Source organism: Drosophila novamexicana, unplaced genomic scaffold (genome assembly GCF_003285875.2).
Source record: "Drosophila novamexicana strain 15010-1031.04,08,12 unplaced genomic scaffold, DnovRS2.1 tig00000462-arrow-pilon, whole genome shotgun sequence".
Lineage (NCBI taxonomy): Eukaryota > Metazoa > Arthropoda > Insecta > Diptera > Drosophilidae > Drosophila > Drosophila novamexicana.
Genome location: NW_020824806.1, coordinates 2,744,108 through 2,764,848, shown reverse-complemented (window position 1 = coordinate 2,764,848; position 20,741 = coordinate 2,744,108). Strand labels below are relative to the sequence as shown.

The following is a 20,741-nucleotide window of genomic DNA, read 5'->3' as shown; positions in this document are numbered from 1 at the left end:
TATTAAAATGTCATTGTTGGTATTAAATATTGAATATGTCGATGACATAGCAACTCTTGACCAACATGTGGGCTTCCCTATATCAACCTCACCCTTTTGAACTCAATATTATATATTGCAGTTGTGCAAATTGTTAAAGCCTGTATATATATTCTTGTTCAACTGTCTCTGTCTGTCCGATCGGGGGAATTAGTAATCCATATTACAGTTTTTCACGCATGTTCCGCTGGTGACGGTGAATATTTCGAAACATTTACTAATTCTTTAAATATGATTTTACAGAAAAGCCCTTTTATCTAGCCTGTCTTTGATGCGAAGATTCTTTGTAGTTTTCCTGCTCTTTGCTGCGATTCCCTTGGGATACAGTTCTTTGGTATGCCATATATTTTTGTTTTGGTTGAATCCATACGTTTCCGTCACCTCCAATGGATTATGTTTAATGCCATCCAGTTTTTTACTGCGCTTCCATGATATGAGCTCTGAAATTGGTTTCAAAACTAAAAAGTAGAGCACTTCGGCAATTGAGATCACGCTGAAACCCATAAACAATCCCATGACACCGCCAATATTAGCTGCATAGAAAAAGCGAAATGTTATTGTGCATAGATTTTTGCTGAGCCAAGTGCATACACAAGAACTCCGTAAAGCCGATATAGACGTTCTTCATACTGCCGTAATAGGCAGATTCCCGGTAGTACAAATTCATGACGGCAATGTTCTCCAGCACATAGGATTTGTTCATATTGGCCACCTGTTTGTTAGCAATCCGGAAGTCGCGTTTGGCCAGGGGAAAGTATAGCGCATCGGCTGCATATGATATATCAAAGCAGCTGGGCAGGCATTCCTTCCGGCATTTCGACGACTCCGCCCGATTCTCCGGACGCTGGGCGCGACGGATGCAGATCGAATCCCTCACGCTGCAAACGCTCGCATTTCTGTAAATATGCGGATAGGTGTAGGGTATGCAGTTGCAGGACTTGTACAGAAACTTGGCGATGCATTCGTTTTCACAATATTTGTGTGTGTAGATCTTGTGGTAGAGCAGCTCCTTCTCGTTCTTAAAAACACACTGTCGATCGTCGCGTGATATGGAGCGAATGGTCGGCATCGCTTCTGAGCTGCTAACCTCAAGGCGAAAGTTCGTCTCGTAGCCAACGCCCAAAACAAGGCCCTCCTCCTTAACATTTGGCATTGTTATGGGATTGTGAAATAGGATCTAAAAATTAATTTGAATTCCTTATAATTAAGCCTATAAAACTCTAGTGTATACTAATTAAGCTATATTTATGTTGTTTAGTTGAACTTGACGAACATATTGCTAAATCTCTTTGAGAATTATAAGCATATTAACATATTATTCATTTGTGTACGATATGCTATTCTATTCTAAATTATGAGTTCCGTTCCCAAATTGAACCTGTTTTTTACGTAATCCCTTATTAAGGAGCTTATAGATTTATATACAGACCTTGAAACCAATTCCGTTCGTAGAGGAGCAATAATATTCGCTCAGTTGTGCATCCAGAACAGCCGTAAATCCCATTGTTATGCCGGTACCTTTATGAAATTTGGCAGTCATAATACGGTCATAATTATGCTAGAACACAAAGCATTTACCAACGGCCGTTGTTGGATAATATAATCTTGGCAAGTTGTCGGGATATCCGGTTTCTGGGTCCCAAGCGACGGGCACGTGTCCAAGTCTTGATGTTAAGTTTCTGCCACTGTTCGAACTGAGATAAATGATTATATTGATTCATCTTGATTTAGTCAGGCCACTTACTAGGGCTTATATAAAAACTCTGAAGGCAGAAAATTGAATACACAACATAAGCCCTCATCAGTGATAATTTGGCGGAATAATTGGGCGCAATCATACTCCACGGCACTAAATCTGCAATACCGCAGCATTTGTCCGCAAGGCTGGGAATGATTGGTCACAAAGTCGGATATTTTTAAGCTGTTGTTGCAAAAAGAAGTGGACCACATCATTGGGTCAGTATCAACAGATTCCTCAGTTTCGGCCGACTCGGGACTGCAGAGCAGTTTCAGAACATCAAACTCACTCGAACCCCTAGTTTAGGCAGAAATCAATGAGTGGTAATCACATATAAATACTGGAAGCACTCACTTCTTGTATTGCAGCACTTTGCTGCGCTGCACCTGATTCATGTTGCATATAGTTATGGCCGGGAAGGGCACCTTCAAAATCGATGTGGCATGCGGACTGATGCCTATGATAACTGGCGTACTATTCCACTTGGCATAAATATTCGCTATCAGCTGACAGGTCATCACGAATGCGGCCAAGAATGCAATCAAGAAGAAGGATCTGCAACTCGCCAGGACTAAATCGCAGCTGGAGTATTATTTAGTGTAAACTTTTACCTTTCCCAAATGCTGAGCGTTGAGTCGCCCACAAATTTGAGTCCATGCAGTCCAGTTTCCCTTAGAAACACATTCAGGCTTTTCTTGAAACTATTTAAGAAAAATGCCAAACTCTTTTGACTCTTCTGTTTGGCCGCCATTGCGTCTACTGCGTCTATTTGGCCACAATTCGGAGCTACTTATACTCAAGTATGCTCAAAGACATTGAAAATCCCACAGGGCGATTAAGCTTGGTAATTACTTGCTTCCAAGTAAATGGAGCTGGTTGCATAATAATTAAAGCTTATTGATTGCAAGCAATTCACCTGATTAGTTTTGTGGTTTTCGCTGCGCTCTCTAAAGACACTAATTAGATATGCAGGACATACACTCTTCGAACGAAGCGTGTGCTAATTACTGAGAACTTGGTTCACTTCAATTTTGACAAAGCGTGACCTCTATATATAGCCTACCTGTCATATATATACTCAAAATATCTGGCCAATTGTTGGCAAAATGAATCAAATAAAAGGAAGAAGAAAGAACAAGGTTTTATTATAGCTACATTGTCAATTGCGTAGCTTACCGGACTTGGCGCTGGCATACACTAAGCACGAAGTGCCGACGAAATAGAATATTTAAAGAAAAAACTTCCCAAAGCATGTTCCCCTGACTTACTAATCAATTGGGAAGAGAATAGAGTAGAGTCCGAAGACCTAAATATCTATATATATTTCTCAAGTTTTTAAGAGATATGCTTTACTTCTTATTTGTTAAAGACTTGTTTCATAATTTTCAGTAAATGCATTGATATACATTTAAAAATGATTATTTTTTCAATAATTCAATATATAAAGCTATGTGCATTATGGAGATTCTGACAGTCATATCAAAAAATATACTTCTTGGCTAACGTATGCCTTATCCATATGTAGCTTGATAAGATAAAGAAAATGTAATCAATATTTTTCTTGAGTTCTTATCACTTATTGTTGCAACAAATTAAAGCTTATGCATATCAAAAAAGCACAAATATGAAAGATTAGCCAAGTTTACCCGGCATTGCACGACACAGATTGATCATTGGTAGATCAAAGTTGATCAATTGAACTAAATACTTAGTTTTATGTGCGTTGTCTCAAATCTATCATCTATTTATAAGCACATTTATACAAATATCTATAAGTATAATTGTGGTTAATTATGTATATCTTTTACTCTATGGCAAGCATTTTTATTCATTGATAACAAAGCTTTGCTGCTCAGCTAAAAGCTTCTGCACGTGATCACGAACCGGTTATGAGAGGCCGGCCGAAAGTTGTTGGGCCCAGTTAATCAGTTCCATTTCGGTTTGATCGCAATGAGGGTACGACGAAATCCGCTCCCTCGGCGGCTGGTCGATGTTCTGTGCTATCTAGTTATTGGTGTTTTTCTGCCCATTGTATTCATATTTGAAATAATCGTTGTGCTGCCAGCTATACACGAACCTGGGGGCTTTTTGCACACCTTCACCTTTCTAATGGCCATGTTTCTGTTGTTCAACATCAAGGGCAACATGTTAGCCTGCATGGTGATCGACACCAGCGTTGACCGTGAGTGAAGCTTCAACTAAATGCCAAGATTTCCACCTTACTCGTTTGTAATGGCCCTCGTTTTCAGATGAGCATGTCAAGGCGCCGCCAGATAGCGAGGCAGTACGTCTGGGGTGGCGATATTGCACCACCTGCGATCGATTAGCACCTCCCAGATCGTGGCACTGTAAGGTGTGTGGTGTTTGCATATTGAAACGCGATCATCACTGTCTCTTTACGGGCTGTTGCATTGGCCATCAAAATCATCGGTATTTCATGTGCTTCACGATGTACCTGCTGGTGGGCTCGATCTACGCCCTGGCCTATAATTCGGTCTATATGTGGCTGCTTAATGGATCAATTTACTGCAACTGGCTGACGGCCGTGAAACTAGTGTGTCCCATGTTCATGCTCGTGATTGGCAGCTTCTGGACAAACATGCAGCTGTTGTTCTATAGCCTGAACATCTTGGCGCTTTTGTATGCCAGTGTGATATTGGCATATCATGTGCCCATTGTGCTGCGCGGTGAGGTCTGTGCAGAGAGCGGCAAGCAGCACACATATAACAATGGACTCTATTGTAATCTGAAAAGTGTTTTTGGCCAACGTATGCATGTCGCCTGGCTATCACCTTTGGTAAAAAGCCAGCTACCCGATGATGGCTACACCTGGACGACCAACTCTGCTGAGAAGTCAATGGAAACCAAGAAGTCAAATTAAGTTTACTCCGTTGAAGTCAGAATGATGCAAATGACTGCGCAATACTCTTTCTTCTTGTACCTCCGGTGACTCTAAGACTGTAAGCACCACGCAGTCACCTTCAAACTGTGATGTGAGGAAATATGTACATCTTTAGCAGAAGTCATAAGTATTTGGGGACTCTAGCTCTGTATGTTCCAAATATTAAGTCCCTTTAGCTGACTCTCGGACTAAATTAATATACTCCTATTTCGCCTTGCGAACAGAGTATAATAAGGACAACATAAAATGTAAAAGGACTTATTTGTAGACCTATATGATCTATCTATATCTAAAAATGATAAGAATCTTACAAATTTGGAATTAAAAGTTGCCATATAGCATTTTAAATTGCATTTCTTTAAAAGAATGGATAATGCTCTCACGATAAAAGTACTTTGTCCTTTAAAGCTTTTAAGTAAGGAGGTTTGTTTATACAATAGTAGGGAGCATAAGGAAAACCTTTTACTACCCTGGAAGGAATCTCGACTAACTGGAGGCTACTCAAGACCCTTTTGCGAATTCTCAGAAAGACGCTCCGCTAACAAATGTTCTTAGATACAGAACCCATCTTAGTATGCCTGAAATTTACATCATAAGCAAACATATATAAATCTATAAATTATTAGAGAACATTTTTGTATACCTGTAAGAATTCGTAAAAAAAAATTATTCATATGAAGTTTCAACGAAATCCCATGCCACGACTGTTTGGCGACTTGCTGTGTCTCCTAATTATACTCGTACTCTGGCCCCTAGTCTTTATATATGATTTCATCGTGGTACTGCCGGAAATAATTGAGCGGGACAATATTTTACACATATCAGCGGTAGTTTTATTTATATTCTCATTTGTCAACATGATCGCAAATCTAATGGCATGCACCTTGGTTGACACAGCCGTTGACCGTGAGTATAAGTTCGAGCTGGGATTAACCATGAACCCTTAGTTACGTACTTTTACTTTTAGGGGAAGTTAAAGTACCTCTTGATGAGTCGGCCGAGTGGATATATTGCCAAGTCTGCGATTGTGTAACACCTCCCAGGTCGTGGCACTGTAAATTTTGTGATGTTTGCATACGAAAACGCGATCATCACTGTGGATTCACGGGCTGTTGCATTGGCCATCAGAATCATCGATTTTTCATCTTTTTTCTCTGGTATCTTTTCGTCCTGTCGGCAGTCGGCCTGGTCTTTAAAGCAGCCTATATGTGGTCGAACAACGACTTCATGCACTGCTGGAAGGCATCAATGGAGCTGACACCCATCATCTTAATAACTGGTTGCGGTGTTTGGATTCATGTTCAATACATTATAATTGTGCTTAACACTTTCTCATTAATATGCGGATTCCTTGGATTGGCGTGCCAAATACCCATGCTATTGCGCGGCGAGACGTGTGCCGAAAAGGGAAAGCAAACCAAATATAATTGCGGCATCTCCTATAATCTGAAAACTGTATTTGGCGAACGGATGCATGTCGCCTGGATATGTCCATGGATCGAAAGCCAACTACCTGATGACGGTTACACAACCAACCAGGAATTTAACGCAAAGAACTAAGTCGCACTGGAGAAGACTGGACGAAATTATCCCTCCAAAATTATCATAACATATTAAACAAAAGTATATACTAGCTCATTTTATTTGCCCGGGCAAATCCCGTCCTTTGCCCGTGAGAAAATAAAAATTGACATGTTTTCCTCAAATCTCCACGTTTTAAGCTCATCTTTCGACCATTTACTGTTTTGTTGAAGTACATATACTTCATTTGATAATGTTTTGCTGAGTTTCATTTGTGGCAAATGAATCCTTCCTGATACAATCTTTGACTTCCATTTCCCATTCCCGATAAATCAAATATCATTTTTGCTCACAAAATCTTTGAGTACTATCCCTGAGCACACTTTTCTCTACAGCTACAATTTAGGTGAACTACAAATTCAGCTTTAATTCATTCACAACACGTTAAACTTGTCAAAAATAAAAAATAACAAAGAAACAAATTTTTGGTTCTAAAGAAATGGTTCTATGAGTTATGTTTTTCAAATGAAGTTTCGACGCAATCCACTTCCCAGTCGGCGAATCGACATTATATGTTTCTTAACTGTGGGCGTACTGATACCCATTGTCTTTCTATTTGATATCCTAGTCCTGCTGCCGGAAATACATGAACCTGACGGTCATCTATACACTTTCACACTCCTAATGGCCATCTTTCTCCTGTTTAACATCAAGGGCAATATGATAGCCTGCATGATGATCGACACCAGCGTCGACCGTGAGTAGAGCCAAATTCGGAAATTTCCATGTAATACCTCTCCATTTTCAGTTGAGCATGTGAAGGCGCCGCCAGATAGCGAGGCAGTGCGTCTGGGCTGGCGACATTGCAACACTTGCGATCGCTTAGCACCTCCCAGATCGTGGCACTGTAAGGTGTGTGGCGTTTGCATTCTAAAGCGCGATCACCATTGTATTTTTATGGGCTGTTGTATTGGCCAGCAGAATATGCGGCATTTCATGTGCTTTACATTCTACCTATTCATCGCAACGGTCTATGCGATGGCCTATGAATTGTATTATGTATTTGCGAGATATATCGAGGATATATTAAGTGCCTTACGTAGACAGATTTGGGGTCCATTTGTATGGTGTTTCAATTCTTTCGAAATTGCACTCAAAGTTACGTTTTTCCTCAAAATGCTATCGGTTATTGGTGCTGGCATAGCATTAAGTTATTTTGTGCCGCTCGTTCTACGTGGCGAGGTGAAGGCCAACAGGGGAAAGCAACACAATTACAATTGTGGTATCTACGAAAATCTGAAAAGTGTATTTGGCCAACGGATGTATTTGGTCTGGATATCTCCTTTGCTGCGCAGCGAATTGCCTAATGACTGTTACATTTTAAAAAATAACGATCCTGAGAAGATTAAATAACTTGATCTCTTTTGTTTACTTGATATGCAAATAACACGAACATGACCTCACTAGACGATATATGTTTCATTAAAAATATTCAACAAGAAATTCCATCCACTCAGCAATTGTTTTCTTTATTGTACTGTGGAGCTTCATTTTATTCGTCAATTAGTGGTTCTTCCTATTGTTCGATGGGAAGGCCATATATGAGGACAGTTACTTTGGCACTTCTGGGTTCGGCATCCGCAAACTGAGCGCAGCTCAAACGCAATGTTGTATAATTGAAACCAATACCGCCTTGGACTATAGCTGTTTTTGTACCCGATTCCGATTGCCTTTCATCAAAAACCAATATCGAATTTATTGCAAATTTGATATTGTCCTTTAAAATGACCAGTCCATATCTTTATTTAGAAACTAGAATACTTTAAGCTATTTACCCCGTTCAACGCTTTGTCGGCATACTTCATGTAGCGATCGGCACAGTCCCAACTAATCTCGGCTTCATAAATGGGCACTGCAGCTGGATGCATATATCCAAATTGACACGAGTATCCGAAAATTTTGGATATGAAGCCGAATACGTAGATGCTATAAACTGACAGCAGTAATAATGGAGACATGACCTGATTCTAGACAACATTGCCGAATGCCTGGAAATGGTGACACTCTCTTCTAGAAAAGATCTTATCAACAAATTAAATATTATCTAAGTTTCTCTGCTTTTAATGTAATTGATTTTATATTTCTGGTGCATAATAAGCTGATAAGAAAAACTACTTACAATTAACGTACTCAAATTAATAAAAGAAAAAACTGGTATTTAAAAATTTGTACACATTTGCTTTATTGACGATAAAGACTCCTTTTTAAATTTAATATTATAAAAAAATCGGCTGCTATAGAATATCTTAATCCTTTACTATGACAGCTATATCAAAAATGAATGTATAGTTCCGATATATATAATTTTATGAATTAAAAATGAAATATTAAAATATGCCTGCATATTTCAGACATTAACAAATTGATACTTAAAAGTAATTAACGTTATTTACATTCAACAAGAATAAAATTCAAAATGTATTTATCGGCGGTTACGCTAACAGCGATACGTGAATATCTTATCGATTGCTATCGACTATCGCACGCACATGTAATCGGTTTCGATAATTGCCAGCTGATTTGCAGGTCTTATTCAATACACACGCTCGCGAGCTAAAGTTCGATTTGCATGGTAAATTGTTAATGAAAATGCTTCGCAAACAATTTGTTAACTTGTCGCGCGTCTCAACGCACCTGCCTCGTAATGTAATAGCATCCCGTACGGCGAGCCGCGGTGCAGAAATGTCAACAAATGTGGCACCGGCTGAAACGGCAACCGCACCTCCCCCCGTCATCAATGAGTTTCGGACTGGCGTAACCAATCCCGGTGAGCACTCGGAGCTGCATGTGGCTAAATTCTATACCATACCCATGGAAGAAAAGAAGCAAATCTTTGGCGGAGGCGGTTTACCGAAGCAGTACGAGCAACAGATAAAAACATTTACAGAAGCCTGCCTAATGGTGCGCTCTCCTGCCCTGGAGCTGTTGCATTATATCAAGAATGCGGATCTGACGAAACCGGCGGTACGCTATGTGCTATATGGCGACAATGGCGTGGGCAAGACCCTGACCATGGCACATGTTTTGCATTATGGCGCACTGAACGACTTTCTGCTGGTGCATGTGCCTTGGGCACCCAACTGGATGAAGCGGCCCAAGGAGGCAGCCAATTCAGCCAGCCAAGAGGGCTACATTGATCTGCCATTCGATGCTGCCGCCTGGCTCATACATTTTAAAGCGCAAAACTCCAAACTGCTGCAACGCTTACAGCTAAAGACCAGCAAGGAGTACGTGTGGAGCAAGCGTGAGAGCACGCCAGCTGGCGCTACACTGATAGAGCTGGTGGAGCATGGCATTGCGCGAATCAAGTATGCCTCGGAAACGACAGCTGCGCTGATCTCGGAACTGAAACAGCTTGCCACTGCCGGGCAGTGTAAGATCATGGTGGCCATTGATGGATACAATGCCTTCTTTCATCCCATTACGCGCATCTTTTCCGACAATAAGCAGCGTGTGTCTCCGGATCGCATAACTCTAACGCAACCTTTTCTAGACATCACCAGCTACGACTGGACCAATGGCGTTTGTGTTCTGTCCGTTGACAAAATAGCCATGACCGAGGGCTACATGGCTTCATATATGCCACGCTATCTGCTTGGCAAGGAGGGTTTCGAGCATCTGGATCCGTTTGTGCCTGTCCATGTCGGCAACTACACGGACAAGGAATTCATTAGCTATATCAATTACTATTTGGATCGTCACTGGATCTCAAAGACGCAGCCGGGCTTCGAAGAGCAGCTTAAATTTTTGAGCAATATGAATCCCTACACTCTAATGCGGCTCGTCAGAGGCCTATAGTTCAGCCAAATTGTCCTCAACAGCACTGTTGTTAGTTTGTAAAAGTTAATTAAATAAAATACACGATTTCATACAATCTGAACAACCTTTCCTACTATGAAACTATTTGCAATATTTGTCAATATCTAAAAAATAAAACTGTATTTAAATAAGCATTTGTTAAACATGGAGCAGGTTTTTGATTTGCCAAAGTAGTCGAGTAAAGTTTGAAGTGAAGGCAACTGATTTAAGATTTTCAAAATTTGCTCGTTGCTTTCTTTTCATCTCACATAAATGTCATCATAGATGAAATTTCCTCTGGAGCCAATTAATCCTCCTTTGTTGACAATTTAAGCTCAGCCTAGACAAAAAATGTGTAAACAGCAAATTAAAAACGAGTTGTTTTGGATTCAAGTTTATTCAACATATTCAATTCAAATTGTGAATTTATTTAACGATAATCAGCAATATATAATAATGCACTGTAAAATAAGTATAATGTGTAGGTGTGTGTGTGTGTGTGTGTGTGTGTGAATTTAAATGAAAAGAAATGTTTTGTCGCTTCATAAGCTCCCCGTACACACCATCACATGCATAACAGTTCAATTATGAGCGTCTAGTTCGTGTGTGTTTTTTTTGTTTTATAAGAAATGCATTAAACAAAAACAGAAACTCCAATAACTAACATATTGAAGTGTGTAGATGCCGTATCTTAGGTGTACATTTTTTGGCGTGCGGTCTAAAATCGAGAGTACGTCTCGGTCTACGTCTCCTTCTCGGTCTCGGTCTCGGTCTCGTTCAAAAATAATAACTAAAGCTGCAATTTAACATTGTCACCATATTTGTATGTATATTTGCATAATTCTATTACAATTTTAGTTGCTTTTAACAACAATAACAATTATGTGTGGGTTTGCGTTCTTTTCATTTTCATTAAATGTATTTTTATCCTTTTTCTTGTTGTTTTCTTGTATTCTTTGTATGATGTGATAATGCTAAGCTTGTAAGGTTGTCGTATTATCGTAGTCATAATCGCGCTCTCGTCGATATATGTTATAGATTCGTGTTTGCATTGTTAATTGTTGATTCTATAATTTTTTTTTCCTTTTGTGTTTTTGGTTTATATTTTTTTATATTTATTGTATGCTTGATTATATGTAGTAGGTATATGTATTAATGTATGTGTGTACGTGATAAGTCATATACTATTATACTACACGCAAAGTAAAACATGTTTCTGTTATGTCCGACGCGGATTCCAATTAAAGTTTGACTTGTCTGCGCAACGTAACAAATAAAAAGCCTCCTCGTCGTTAACGAACTTGTAAAAAATGGTTGCATTGAAAAAATAATTAAATAAATTGTTAATTCGTACGTATGCATTAAATATATATATATATATATATAAATATGAAATGATAAACGAGCAAATGCGTCAATAAGGATTATTAAAAAAAAAGAGGAAACAAAACAGAAATAAAAATCAAGACACCTTGGGGTCCGTCTGGATAACAGCTACGATCCACAACGAAAAGTTCTTCACAAAACGCTCGCAGAGCAGAACGCACAGTTAAAAAAATAAAAAAATAGAAAATGAAAATACGGAAAGCTTAAAAAATGGCATCTAACGAGTTTCCCGTCATCAATCGAAAGCCCAATCAACGTTTGTCAGTGTGTGTGTGTGTGTGTATATATATATGTATATGTAAGTGTCATTGTGTATGTGTGTGTGTGTTCATTTGGAGCATTCGTCTACTTAGGCTAATTTCTTAAACGTACATTACTCATTTCATTTCGTTTTGGTTAGGTTTTCCTCTTGTTTTCCACTCTCAAAATCTTGTTAGAGTCAATGTGTGAAAATTTAATGTATATGTATGTGGTGTGTGTGAGTGTGTGTGTCTCTATAATTATTACATCTACCTTTGGAGCAGTGTGTGGCGTGATCCGGCTGTGGCCTCAGCCGACCAAAGCCCAATCAAATGGCGGCGCATGCACGTGCACATGCACATTGCTAGGCGGGGCATGCATTTGGATGAGATGATGACAAAATGGTGAACAAACAGCGAGCGGCAGGCGGCGGCGCATTGCTTCTATATTATTTCTTGACAAATTGATATGGGGCAGCGGGACGGTAATGCCTTATAGGCGGCACAGCACCACCAATTCCACCGCCAGCGGCAGCAACAATGGTATTTGCCATTATCCCGCCGCCGGCATTGCCCAGGCCAGCGTTGCGCCCATTAAAACTGGCCGAGCTGACCACCATGCAAGGTGAGTCACGCACAATTCCCTGCGGCGGCAAGGTTGTATGCATTGTATTGCCCCGCTGGGCAGCTGAAAGAGATTTTGGAAACGACACTCAACGAGCTGCACAGCTAATTAGATGGCACTCACCTGGCACATAGGGCTTTGGCTGGTGATAGGCATTGTTATGTGAACGGTAGTAGACAGTCTCGTCGTTGTGATGATAGTGCGATTGCTGCTGATACTTTTGTCTGCAATTGACGAGCATGTGGATTGGTGGCTTGGCGTAAATGGGATGAGGTTTTAAATGCAATTCACCTGTAGTTGCCACCGGAGCGATTGTTGCCGTTGCCGCTGCCACCGGCAGCAGTTGATTGTTGTTGTTGCTGCTGCTGTTGCTGTTGTTGCTGCTGCTGCTGTTGTAATTGGCGCAGGGTCAACTTTTTGGCAGCTTCTGGATCCTCCATGAGCTCCCGGTACTGCTCCTGACGAATATCATCGTGCTTATCGGGTATAAGATACCGCCTGATCTCGGCCAGTGCATAGGCAACACGAGCGTACGCCTCGGCTGGTGGCGCTATGGTGGACACTTCGACGTGGAGCGGCAGATTCAGGTGGGCATATTTGGCGTCCGCAGAATTACGTAGCTCCTCCTCGCGTGTGCGATCCTTCATTGAGAATCGCCCCAGAATAACAATTTTACACTGCGTCTCCTCTTGCAGCCGGCGCAGCGAGTTGCCCTTGGGGCCAAGCAGCTTGCCAACATAGTTGAACTTCTTATCCTTAATCGGCACGTGCACCTTCTGCGACAATTTAATCGTCCGCTGCTGGTACACATCGGCGTACTGGTCTCTCGTCGGGATGCGCCCGTTCAGCTGCACCCTCTCCAAAGCTGTAAGATCGGAACAATTACATATATACACACACACACGGGCAAATTTATGTATGTATGCATCAGTATTTACCAGTCAGTGTGTACATAGGGTAAACAGATTTAAGTTATTTCATACCTTCGTCAATTAGTTTTAATGCCAATGGAAATTGGCTCTCCATGCGCGATCGCTCGCTCATCAGTTCCTGCATATATTTCTGGGCCGATTCGTTTAGACGCGCCGGCTGCACCTTCTCGTTGTCAGCAGCATTGTGTTCATTCTCGTGCTCCCCGTTGCTGGCGCCAGCATTCGCATTGACAGCCGCCGCCGATGACCCTGGGCCGACACGCATTCCGTTTTCCGCCATTTGTCCTGCTTTCCCTAACGGTGCCCGTAGTCAATTGATGTGGCGAATATTACCAAAAGGAATCGGCACAGTGCGTGGCGCGTTTTATCTTAATGGCCCCGTCGCCGAGCAGTCGATTTAATTCGAATTTATCAAATATGTTTGCAACCTCTTTGTGGCCCTAATTTTTTCTCTCTTTTTCCATCAAAGTGTGTACATATTTGGCGAATATAGAAAAAACGCGCTTTCCATCGTAAGCTATCCAGCCCTGCCAAGCCCAAGTGCCAATTTGACCACCACTATACTTGAATTTTTCAGATCGATAGTATCGATTAGCTATGGCCGAGTATCGATTGCTCGCGACCCTTGTTACTTTCAATGGTACCATCGTATGTGAACAAAAAAACCAAAAAGTTATTTTTTGCAAGAATATCTTCATGTTAGAAAGGTTAAAATGTGAAAATGTTGTTAATACACGCTTAAAGTTGCAAAAGTAATAATACGTTAAAAAATAAGACAAAATCAAGTATTTTGTCGCGACAATTAAAAAACTTAAGTAGTAAAGCTGAAGCAAATACCTTGCAAATAATACTGTTTTCAATTTGCATTAGAAACAGAAAATACCAAATAATGTAGGACAACAACCAAAACGGCAACACTGATTACCCCATACATAAAAGAAAATTTTTTCAGGCACATCAATTTTACAATTGAACTTTGAATTTCGCTTTGGCTTAATTAGTTTTACCAAGCGATAATTGGCCATCAAGTTATAGATAATTAAAGTGCTTCAAAACAATTAAAATGCCGCGCGACTACGACAGAGACTACAATGAGGACACCGCGGCCGACTACAAGCGCAAGCGACGTGATGATGAGGCAGCCGGCGCCGGCGGCGCAGCAGACGCTCCCGAAGTAGATGGCAGCCATGGGCACACAACTAGCCACGCCCCGCTGCATGACACGCCACAGCTGAACGAGAAGACAAACGCATACCTGCAAGAGTGCTTAATGGAGAAAAAAACACTCGAAAAGAAAAATGTTATAACAAAGCGTCTGCTGGACGATGGTGCGCACAGTACACGTAAGTCATTCTGAGCACAATGCGTAACCGGATTTGCTTACTTGCAGAGGTGGAGAAAATCTTGGTCAGTGGTCGCATTCCGAAGCCAGAGATATACGCGAATGTGTACAGCGAGAAGCCAATTAGGGTGGCCCAAAAGGTGCTGTTTCCAATCAAAGAGTATCCAAAATTCAATTTCGTTGGCAAAATACTGGGGCCCAAGGGCAACACGCTGCGCCAGCTGCAGGAGGAGACGATGTGCAAAATGGTCGTTATGGGCCGCAATTCGATGCGGGATCACGGCAAGGAGGAGGAGCTGCGCAGCTCTGGCAATCCAAAATATGCACATCTCAGCAGGGATCTGCACGTAGAGATATCAACAGTAGCGCCACCAGCTGAGGCATATCATCGACTGGGATATGCCCTATGTGAAATACGTAAATTCATGATACCTGACGCCAACGATGACATTCGTCTAGAGCAATTACGCGAAATGGACGGCAAGGAGCGCATGTATAAGAAATCTCATCACTACTCCAAGTCGTATGGTGAACATGGCGCCTATAGCACTCGGTAAATATAAACGCCTGCCGCTGCACAGTGTGGCAAAAGTACACTTCTAGCAGAATTCAATATGTTGTATTAAATAAATAGACAAGCGCTCAGCATATCTAGGTAAAGTCTGATACGTCCATAAAAAACTAGTTTGAGACAATCCCAATTCGCATATTTCTCTATTTTAGAAGCATTCGAGTAAGATACTTAAATATATTTCTGTTGTCAGATGAAAAGTTTAGCTTACGCTTCTTTAGACCGCCAGAGATATTCGTTTTTTGGTCTTCTATAATTATTTTCTTAAAATGTGCACTAAATAATTGTATTTTATTAAAGCACACCACCGCCAGCCACATCTAAGCCCAAGGTGTATTCCATTCTCGAAAAGGCGCGCTATGTAATGGACGATCCCAATTATGGGATTGTTAAAGCTCATAGGTAGGTTTACAAATAACAACCAATTATTACATTGACTTAATTGGTTTTTCACATAGGTCACGGGATCACGAGCTATACGATCACCACGGCGAATACGATCGATATGCGACCCCGCCGCCGCCGCAGACGTCGAAGCATTCAAGCCATCACGCCCAATACGACAGCAGCTCATATGAGCGTGACTATCGTCGGGAGTATCATCCGCACTCGTCTTCATCATCGTATGCGGCGGCCTACACAGGTAAGGGTGTTCGTAAATAGATAATTAATGTCTTTCCCGCAGCTGGACTGTTTGCAAACGAATAATAAATAAACCGCGCGCAACTGTTGACAAAAAAAAAAAAAATCGAAACAATTCAACTGCGTTGTAAAGCACCTGAGTCGAACACAAAAAAGAGAACAAGAGAAACAACAAAATACCAAAAAATATATATATCAATGTAAAAACGCGAATCAAAATCATGATAAAACGGAAGTCTCACCCACATATATATATATGAATTTAACAAGATTTTAAATGCACTACGCCTGACAGAAGGCGATCAAACGACCGAAAATCACAAGCTCAAGACAAACTACTAACAAGATTCGTTGAAAAGCATTCCAAACACACATTTAAAGCAAATATTATTTATTCAATTCGCATACATCAAATAAATGCCAATATATATTTACCTACTTCAAAAACAATCTGTGATCAAATATTAATTAGTAAAAGTAATTTTGTATGAAGAAAATAACCAAAAAAAAAAAAAAAAAAAAAAAAAACTGGGGCTAGTGCATTCAAAAACGGTTAAACTACTTCTTTTTATTTTTTTTTTGTTATGTATCTTAAGGCCAATTAAAACAAAACAAAAAAAAAAAAGAAAAACATTTAAATAATGCAGAAAAAGAAATAAAAAAAAAAAAACAAAGAGACAAAAACAATTGAAATCTAAACAACAAATAAAATTCTTTCCAAAATAGCAAAACCAAGCAACGGTCGTTCTTCATCGTCATATAGACCAACGACATCGGGCTCGGGATCACATTCATCGGCACACTATGAAACTGGATCACGGTCTCGTGAAAGCGTGCGTTATCGCTCGGCTCCATATCCAAAAATGCGCTAATTTATTTCCAAATCCAAACCCAATCAACAAAGTTAAGTAGTTTGTATCCATCGACAAGCAAAAAACAACAACCAACAACAACAACAACAACAAAATATCAAAATATATTAAAGTCCAATAATCCAACCAATAATACATCAAATCTATTCATACACTTACTTATAAATAAAAACCAAACAAAATTTAAATGCAAAACCTTTTTATAGTAATTGTTTTTCAAAATATTTAATTTGTGTTAATCCAAACAAAAAACAAAACCCACAAATATTAATAATAATGCAACAAACCTAGCAAAAAAAAAAAACAAAAGATAAAAAACAGCTATATCAAACTTGAAAATATTTTGTAAAAATCGTAAAAAAAAAGAAAGAAAAAAACAATTCACAAAATCAGATATAATATAAGAAAAGAGACAAGAGAACAAAACAAAAACATTATACACACACCTATATGCAATCGTAACAACCAATCCCTAATTATTCTTAACAAAATGTTAGCGTAAGTTTTGGAATTATTTTTCAAATAAGTTTATGAAGATAAACAATACAAATAAAATAAAAAAAGTAAATGCAAAAATAAAATAACAGAAACACCCAACGACAAAGTAAGTATGAGAAACGGCTTCAATAAATAAAAACAAACATAAAAGAAAAAGCACATCATAATTAATTTTCCGGCTTCGTTTCCATTCAAAGCTTTCCACGTTATCCATGTGAATGAGAATGAAAAACATAATTGTCTAATATACTTGATTATTATTTATATAATTATTAACAAACATGTGCGCATTCAAAATAGAATGAATCAAATATAATACTTAAAATCTACTTCTCTCTCTGTTCGACGAACACTATCCCAAATAAATACAAATTATAATAGAAGCATATCATAAGCGTTTTCTTCATACTGTGGAGGAGCTGCATAACAACGAGTGGATATACAGCTGCATATATACACATATAATAAAACATAATCAGAAGTAATTGTAATATCACAATAGATGCAGTTTATTATTTCCTGTTGTTAAAAATTCAATGCGCCATCCAAGAACATAAGGCTATCCACAGCGGATATGGCTAGATCCACGTCTCGCTTCTGTACGGTCTTCTTCTTGGCCTGCGCCGTATAGGTGAAGGCCTCGCGCGCTAACGATTCTATGAACAATTCCACGGCCTTTGTTACGGCAAAAACAGCCTCATTTGAGGCGATTTGGAGATCTGGATCCAGTTTCATTATATTTCGAATGCGACCCATCGGCAGCTGTGTGAGTTTAGCGTCATGTTCGTGCTCAGATGTCTTGTTGGCGTTGCCTAGAAGAATATTAACAATTTCAAACAAGTTACAAATATCATTCGGTGAATTGAATTTAAGCGTAAGCTACTAACTTGTTTTTGCCTGTTCAGTGGTCGTGGAAGCCGAAGGATCAACATTCGCGGAGCTCGGTATGTTAGTTTGTTCAATCGCCTGCTCAACCTGTTCAGCGCCGTGTTCAGCCGCCTCTATATTCATTTCTTCGCCTTTATCAAAGTCCTGCCCCAGATCGGGTTCCTCGGAGTAATCATTTTGAAACAAATCCTCACTTGCCATGGCAACTTTTGTTTTTCCGCTGCTTTCTGGTAAATAATGCGTTTTGCTTTATCCAACAGTCTGCCGCCGCCAAAAAAAAGTATCGACCTACCGCCATAAGCATCGATAACATTGTCGTGTCAACTTGCAATCGCCGACAACTTGACAAGTTTAATCGAAGAAGAAGAATAGCGTTGCAAACTATTATACACAATTTTCACGAGAATTTAATTGAAAAATCTTAATATGGATAATTCGAATAGTGAATTTAGCGAAAAACCAGCTCCACATGAGCATCAGCCGCGCTTAAACGAAGTAGCGCAGAAATTCTTGGCCGATTTAGATGAGGAACGCCAGCGCCTGTCCGCCGAGTTCCCATTATGCGCCTTGCTAATTGACGAAGGTATAGAAAAAAAACTAACATATAGCTTGCATACTTTACCTACATATGTTTTTAATTGCAGCCGTGGATCGTGTGTACTGCACAGGTCGCATACCTGGCCGCGAGTTTTACGCCGACGTTTACAAACAGAAGCCAATGAAAATAACACAAAAGGTGTTCGTGCCAGTCAAGCAATACCCAAAGGTAATACCAACAGAATATTTAAGTGCGGCTTATACAAATCGGTGCTACTTGCAGTTCAATTTCACTGGAAAGATTCTGGGTCCCAAAGGCAACTCACTGCGTCGCCTGCAAGACGAAACACAATGCAAGATTGCCATTAAAGGGCGCAGCTCCATACGTGACCGCAGCAAGGAGGAGCAGCTGCGAAATTCTGGAGATCCGCGCTATGCTCATCTACAAAAGGACCTCTTCCTAGAAGTCAGCACTGTGGCCACGCCAGCTGAGTGCTATGCACGCATCGCTTACGCCCTGGCCGAGATCCGTAAGTATCTAATTCCAGACAAAAACGACGAAGTCTCACATGAACAGTTGCGCGAGCTCATGGAAATGGATCCGGAGTCTGCCAAAAACATTCACGGGCCTAATCTGGAGGCATACAGGTACGCACCGGAATTGCCCAAATCTTATTTGTACACATTGAAAATGCAATCAATTCTTAATTGCAGATCCGTTTTTGACAAGAAGTTCGGTGGCAGCAGCGGCGCACCGAAATACTTGAATCTTATCAAGAGAACAGCGGAAAATCCGCCCGAGTAAGTTACTTGTAAAGTATAATTTTAAATTAAATTTTCTGTAAGCATCAAATAAGCAACGGATACGAATCAAATGAGGCAGCGTATAACAAATTTGAGCTTTAAACTTGTTGCTAACATATTCACTTCGTTTAATATAATGCCATCCATTTTTAGAGCTGAGGAGGCTGAAGAGGTGGCCTACGAGTATGATCATCGCATGCCCAAGCGTAGCGCACCATCGGGCTATGAATACACCAAACGTAAGTTGAGCCAACGATTTGTAGCTAGAAAACCCTTTAAACAACTTAATTATGGGGGGTATTCTTTTTGGGTATTGGGGTTCAACAAAATAAATAATATCGATTGCATTGATTGTGCAATTAAACTATTAAAATAAAAACAAGCATTTGAACGATGACTAATTTTTAAAATAACAAATTTTCTATTTATAACTTTATATACCTACTGAATATTTACGTACATATAACATATTAAAAATGAATAATTTTATAGCACGCCCATCAATAATACCAACAAACGCAGCTGCATATAAACGGCCTCAGCCATACCAAACTGACATGAAACGTATGCGCGAACCTCCCATCAAGTCTTATAAACCGAATACGTACACCATTCTGAAAAAGTATAAATAATACGCAAATTCTCTAAGAAAATATAAGTTGAAAATACATATACATATAAAAGGACAAGCGAAGAAGCGATGTAATAGTTAAAAAAAAAAAAGAAAAAACTTCAAGAATAATATTAATTTGAAAATCAAGAAAACATTTCAATTTATTTTGGCCTTGGATGGAAAGACACTTTTGAAATTTCCAATGCTAAATAAATATGAAATATATAATACATTAATTAAAGGATAACAAGTTTTTAATTTCTATTATAATGTTCACGCCTTATCACACTCCCTGTAAGTATTCACATAATTCGGCACGTTGAAGGATGTGAGCATTCCGAAGGCCAACCAAATTATTCTTACTTTCGAAATATATTTAACTAAGTATGGAGTGAAAGAAATAAACGAAATAATTTTAATAAACTAAAAGCAGCTGATAAACATTTGATTATAATAGATACAATACAAATAACGCCTTTCCAATGAGTTTGTCACTAGCAATAGAATTTATAAATAAAATAAAACTTTTATAACAGCCAGAGTGCTTATTAAATCAGCATCAAAAAGTACAGTACCACTTTGTTTATAAACAATTAAATTTGGATAAATGCATATATTTAAATATCAATGAAAAGTTCAAGTTTATAACAAAATATGCGCATATTTCAATAAGATAATAAAGACTATCAAATAAATTTATAAATTTTTTAAATTCCATTAAATAAATAATATGC

General features: G+C 39.4%; 10 protein-coding genes across 14 annotated transcripts; 6 read left to right on the top strand and 4 right to left on the bottom strand.

The window, feature by feature from the left end:
• Positions 1 to 276: 276 nt before the first annotated feature.
• Positions 277 to 2,528, bottom strand: LOC115760704 (pickpocket protein 28). The gene is made up of 7 exons (XM_030702169.1): positions 2,389 to 2,528; positions 2,132 to 2,332; positions 1,784 to 2,074; positions 1,618 to 1,733; positions 1,469 to 1,557; positions 631 to 1,216; positions 277 to 572 (listed from the first exon to the last, which is right to left on the bottom strand). Exons 1-7 carry the CDS (start codon positions 2,526 to 2,528, stop codon positions 277 to 279), a joined length of 1,719 nt encoding a protein of 572 aa, XP_030558029.1.
• A 1,196-nt stretch (positions 2,529 to 3,724) lies between these two features.
• LOC115760910 (probable palmitoyltransferase ZDHHC24) lies at positions 3,725 to 4,996 on the top strand. Its single transcript, XM_030702481.1, has 2 exons — positions 3,725 to 3,959; positions 4,027 to 4,996. Exons 1-2 carry the CDS (start codon positions 3,728 to 3,730, stop codon positions 4,656 to 4,658), a joined length of 864 nt encoding a protein of 287 aa, XP_030558341.1. The 5' UTR covers positions 3,725 to 3,727; the 3' UTR covers positions 4,659 to 4,996.
• Positions 4,997 to 5,297: 301 nt separating this feature from the next.
• LOC115761003 (probable palmitoyltransferase ZDHHC24) lies at positions 5,298 to 6,385 on the top strand. Its single transcript, XM_030702614.1, has 2 exons — positions 5,298 to 5,585; positions 5,647 to 6,385. The coding sequence occupies exons 1-2, from the start codon at positions 5,354 to 5,356 to the stop codon at positions 6,237 to 6,239; spliced, it is 825 nt and encodes a 274-aa protein (XP_030558474.1). The 5' UTR covers positions 5,298 to 5,353; the 3' UTR covers positions 6,240 to 6,385.
• A 237-nt stretch (positions 6,386 to 6,622) lies between these two features.
• Positions 6,623 to 7,694, top strand: LOC115761002 (probable palmitoyltransferase ZDHHC24). Its single transcript, XM_030702612.1, has 2 exons — positions 6,623 to 6,957; positions 7,009 to 7,694. Exons 1-2 carry the CDS (start codon positions 6,708 to 6,710, stop codon positions 7,611 to 7,613), a joined length of 855 nt encoding a protein of 284 aa, XP_030558472.1. The 5' UTR covers positions 6,623 to 6,707; the 3' UTR covers positions 7,614 to 7,694.
• Positions 7,695 to 7,703: 9 nt separating this feature from the next.
• Positions 7,704 to 8,270, bottom strand: LOC115761004. Its single transcript, XM_030702615.1, has 2 exons — positions 8,036 to 8,270; positions 7,704 to 7,977 (listed from the first exon to the last, which is right to left on the bottom strand). Exons 1-2 carry the CDS (start codon positions 8,216 to 8,218, stop codon positions 7,777 to 7,779), a joined length of 384 nt encoding a protein of 127 aa, XP_030558475.1. The 5' UTR covers positions 8,219 to 8,270; the 3' UTR covers positions 7,704 to 7,776.
• A 423-nt stretch (positions 8,271 to 8,693) lies between these two features.
• LOC115760638 (28S ribosomal protein S29, mitochondrial) lies at positions 8,694 to 10,198 on the top strand. 2 transcript variants are annotated; one of them, XM_030702095.1, is made up of 2 exons: positions 8,696 to 8,832; positions 8,914 to 10,198. In XM_030702095.1, exon 2 carries the CDS (start codon positions 8,943 to 8,945, stop codon positions 10,056 to 10,058), a length of 1,116 nt encoding a protein of 371 aa, XP_030557955.1. In that variant the 5' UTR covers positions 8,696 to 8,832; positions 8,914 to 8,942; the 3' UTR covers positions 10,059 to 10,198. The 2 variants fall into 2 exon arrangements, with proteins under 2 accessions (XP_030557954.1, XP_030557955.1); XM_030702094.1 differs by having other exon boundaries at positions 8,694 to 10,198.
• Positions 10,199 to 12,123: 1,925 nt separating this feature from the next.
• On the bottom strand, positions 12,124 to 14,059 carry LOC115760637 (KH domain-containing, RNA-binding, signal transduction-associated protein 1). The gene is made up of 4 exons (XM_030702093.1): positions 13,292 to 14,059; positions 12,600 to 13,173; positions 12,432 to 12,532; positions 12,124 to 12,371 (listed from the first exon to the last, which is right to left on the bottom strand). The coding sequence occupies exons 1-4, from the start codon at positions 13,518 to 13,520 to the stop codon at positions 12,133 to 12,135; spliced, it is 1,143 nt and encodes a 380-aa protein (XP_030557953.1). The 5' UTR covers positions 13,521 to 14,059; the 3' UTR covers positions 12,124 to 12,132.
• On the top strand, positions 12,279 to 16,887 carry LOC115760635 (KH domain-containing, RNA-binding, signal transduction-associated protein 2). Of its 4 annotated transcripts, none has more exons than XM_030702090.1 (6): positions 12,279 to 12,308; positions 14,193 to 14,568; positions 14,631 to 15,135; positions 15,454 to 15,555; positions 15,612 to 15,796; positions 16,522 to 16,887. In XM_030702090.1, exons 2-6 carry the CDS (start codon positions 14,304 to 14,306, stop codon positions 16,665 to 16,667), a joined length of 1,203 nt encoding a protein of 400 aa, XP_030557950.1. In that variant the 5' UTR covers positions 12,279 to 12,308; positions 14,193 to 14,303; the 3' UTR covers positions 16,668 to 16,887. The 4 variants fall into 4 exon arrangements, with proteins under 4 accessions (XP_030557950.1, XP_030557952.1, XP_030557949.1 ...); XM_030702089.1 differs by lacking the exon at positions 12,279 to 12,308 and adding an exon at positions 12,849 to 12,895; XM_030702092.1 differs by lacking the exons at positions 12,279 to 12,308; positions 15,454 to 15,555 and adding an exon at positions 12,847 to 12,895.
• A 103-nt stretch (positions 16,888 to 16,990) lies between these two features.
• On the bottom strand, positions 16,991 to 18,315 carry LOC115760924 (DNA polymerase epsilon subunit 4). The gene is made up of 2 exons (XM_030702499.1): positions 18,053 to 18,315; positions 16,991 to 17,977 (listed from the first exon to the last, which is right to left on the bottom strand). The coding sequence occupies exons 1-2, from the start codon at positions 18,252 to 18,254 to the stop codon at positions 17,691 to 17,693; spliced, it is 489 nt and encodes a 162-aa protein (XP_030558359.1). The 5' UTR covers positions 18,255 to 18,315; the 3' UTR covers positions 16,991 to 17,690.
• Positions 18,316 to 18,479: 164 nt separating this feature from the next.
• Positions 18,480 to 20,671, top strand: LOC115760923 (KH domain-containing, RNA-binding, signal transduction-associated protein 3). The gene is made up of 6 exons (XM_030702498.1): positions 18,480 to 18,636; positions 18,698 to 18,819; positions 18,874 to 19,238; positions 19,305 to 19,391; positions 19,548 to 19,633; positions 19,887 to 20,671. Exons 1-6 carry the CDS (start codon positions 18,480 to 18,482, stop codon positions 20,024 to 20,026), a joined length of 957 nt encoding a protein of 318 aa, XP_030558358.1. The 3' UTR covers positions 20,027 to 20,671.
• Positions 20,672 to 20,741: the final 70 nt, after the last annotated feature.

What these genes read in the sequence shown, in the direction of transcription:
- LOC115760704 (XM_030702169.1), bottom strand. Translation starts at nt 2,528, where the DNA reads ATGGCGGCCAAACAGAAGAGTCAAAAGAGTTTGGCATTTTTCTTAAAT. An exon ending in GAGTTTTTATATAAGCCCTA is followed by an intron (nt 1,734 to 1,783) that starts GTAAGTGGCCTG and finishes CATTTATCTCAG; the next exon opens with TTCGAACAGTGGCAGAAACT. An exon ending in TTATCCAACAACGGCCGTTG is followed by an intron (nt 1,558 to 1,617) that starts GTAAATGCTTTG and finishes AATTTCATAAAG; the next exon opens with GTACCGGCATAACAATGGGA.
- LOC115760635 (XM_030702090.1), top strand. Translation starts at nt 14,304, where the DNA reads ATGCCGCGCGACTACGACAGAGACTACAATGAGGACACCGCGGCCGAC. An exon ending in AAAGCGTCTGCTGGACGATG is followed by an intron (nt 14,569 to 14,630) that starts GTGCGCACAGTA and finishes GCTTACTTGCAG; the next exon opens with AGGTGGAGAAAATCTTGGTC. An exon ending in CATGGCGCCTATAGCACTCG is followed by an intron (nt 15,136 to 15,453) that starts GTAAATATAAAC and finishes ATTTTATTAAAG; the next exon opens with CACACCACCGCCAGCCACAT.
- LOC115760637 (XM_030702093.1), bottom strand. Translation starts at nt 13,520, where the DNA reads ATGGCGGAAAACGGAATGCGTGTCGGCCCAGGGTCATCGGCGGCGGCT. An exon ending in CGCTCCGGTGGCAACTACAG is followed by an intron (nt 12,533 to 12,599) that starts GTGAATTGCATT and finishes CGTCAATTGCAG; the next exon opens with ACAAAAGTATCAGCAGCAAT. An exon ending in GCCAAAGCCCTATGTGCCAG is followed by an intron (nt 12,372 to 12,431) that starts GTGAGTGCCATC and finishes AATCTCTTTCAG; the next exon opens with CTGCCCAGCGGGGCAATACA.
- LOC115761003 (XM_030702614.1), top strand. Translation starts at nt 5,354, where the DNA reads ATGAAGTTTCAACGAAATCCCATGCCACGACTGTTTGGCGACTTGCTG. An exon ending in GGTTGACACAGCCGTTGACC is followed by an intron (nt 5,586 to 5,646) that starts GTGAGTATAAGT and finishes TTTTACTTTTAG; the next exon opens with GGGAAGTTAAAGTACCTCTT.
- LOC115760924 (XM_030702499.1), bottom strand. Translation starts at nt 18,254, where the DNA reads ATGGCAAGTGAGGATTTGTTTCAAAATGATTACTCCGAGGAACCCGAT. An exon ending in CACTGAACAGGCAAAAACAA is followed by an intron (nt 17,978 to 18,052) that starts GTTAGTAGCTTA and finishes ATATTCTTCTAG; the next exon opens with GCAACGCCAACAAGACATCT.
- LOC115760923 (XM_030702498.1), top strand. Translation starts at nt 18,480, where the DNA reads ATGGATAATTCGAATAGTGAATTTAGCGAAAAACCAGCTCCACATGAG. An exon ending in ACAGCGGAAAATCCGCCCGA is followed by an intron (nt 19,392 to 19,547) that starts GTAAGTTACTTG and finishes ATCCATTTTTAG; the next exon opens with AGCTGAGGAGGCTGAAGAGG. An exon ending in GGGCTATGAATACACCAAAC is followed by an intron (nt 19,634 to 19,886) that starts GTAAGTTGAGCC and finishes ATAATTTTATAG; the next exon opens with CACGCCCATCAATAATACCA.
- LOC115761002 (XM_030702612.1), top strand. Translation starts at nt 6,708, where the DNA reads ATGAGTTATGTTTTTCAAATGAAGTTTCGACGCAATCCACTTCCCAGT. An exon ending in GATCGACACCAGCGTCGACC is followed by an intron (nt 6,958 to 7,008) that starts GTGAGTAGAGCC and finishes CTCCATTTTCAG; the next exon opens with TTGAGCATGTGAAGGCGCCG.
- LOC115760910 (XM_030702481.1), top strand. Translation starts at nt 3,728, where the DNA reads ATGAGGGTACGACGAAATCCGCTCCCTCGGCGGCTGGTCGATGTTCTG. An exon ending in GATCGACACCAGCGTTGACC is followed by an intron (nt 3,960 to 4,026) that starts GTGAGTGAAGCT and finishes CCTCGTTTTCAG; the next exon opens with ATGAGCATGTCAAGGCGCCG.
- LOC115761004 (XM_030702615.1), bottom strand. Translation starts at nt 8,218, where the DNA reads ATGTCTCCATTATTACTGCTGTCAGTTTATAGCATCTACGTATTCGGC. An exon ending in CCGACAAAGCGTTGAACGGG is followed by an intron (nt 7,978 to 8,035) that starts GTAAATAGCTTA and finishes GTCATTTTAAAG; the next exon opens with GACAATATCAAATTTGCAAT.
- LOC115760638 (XM_030702094.1), top strand. Translation starts at nt 8,844, where the DNA reads ATGAAAATGCTTCGCAAACAATTTGTTAACTTGTCGCGCGTCTCAACG.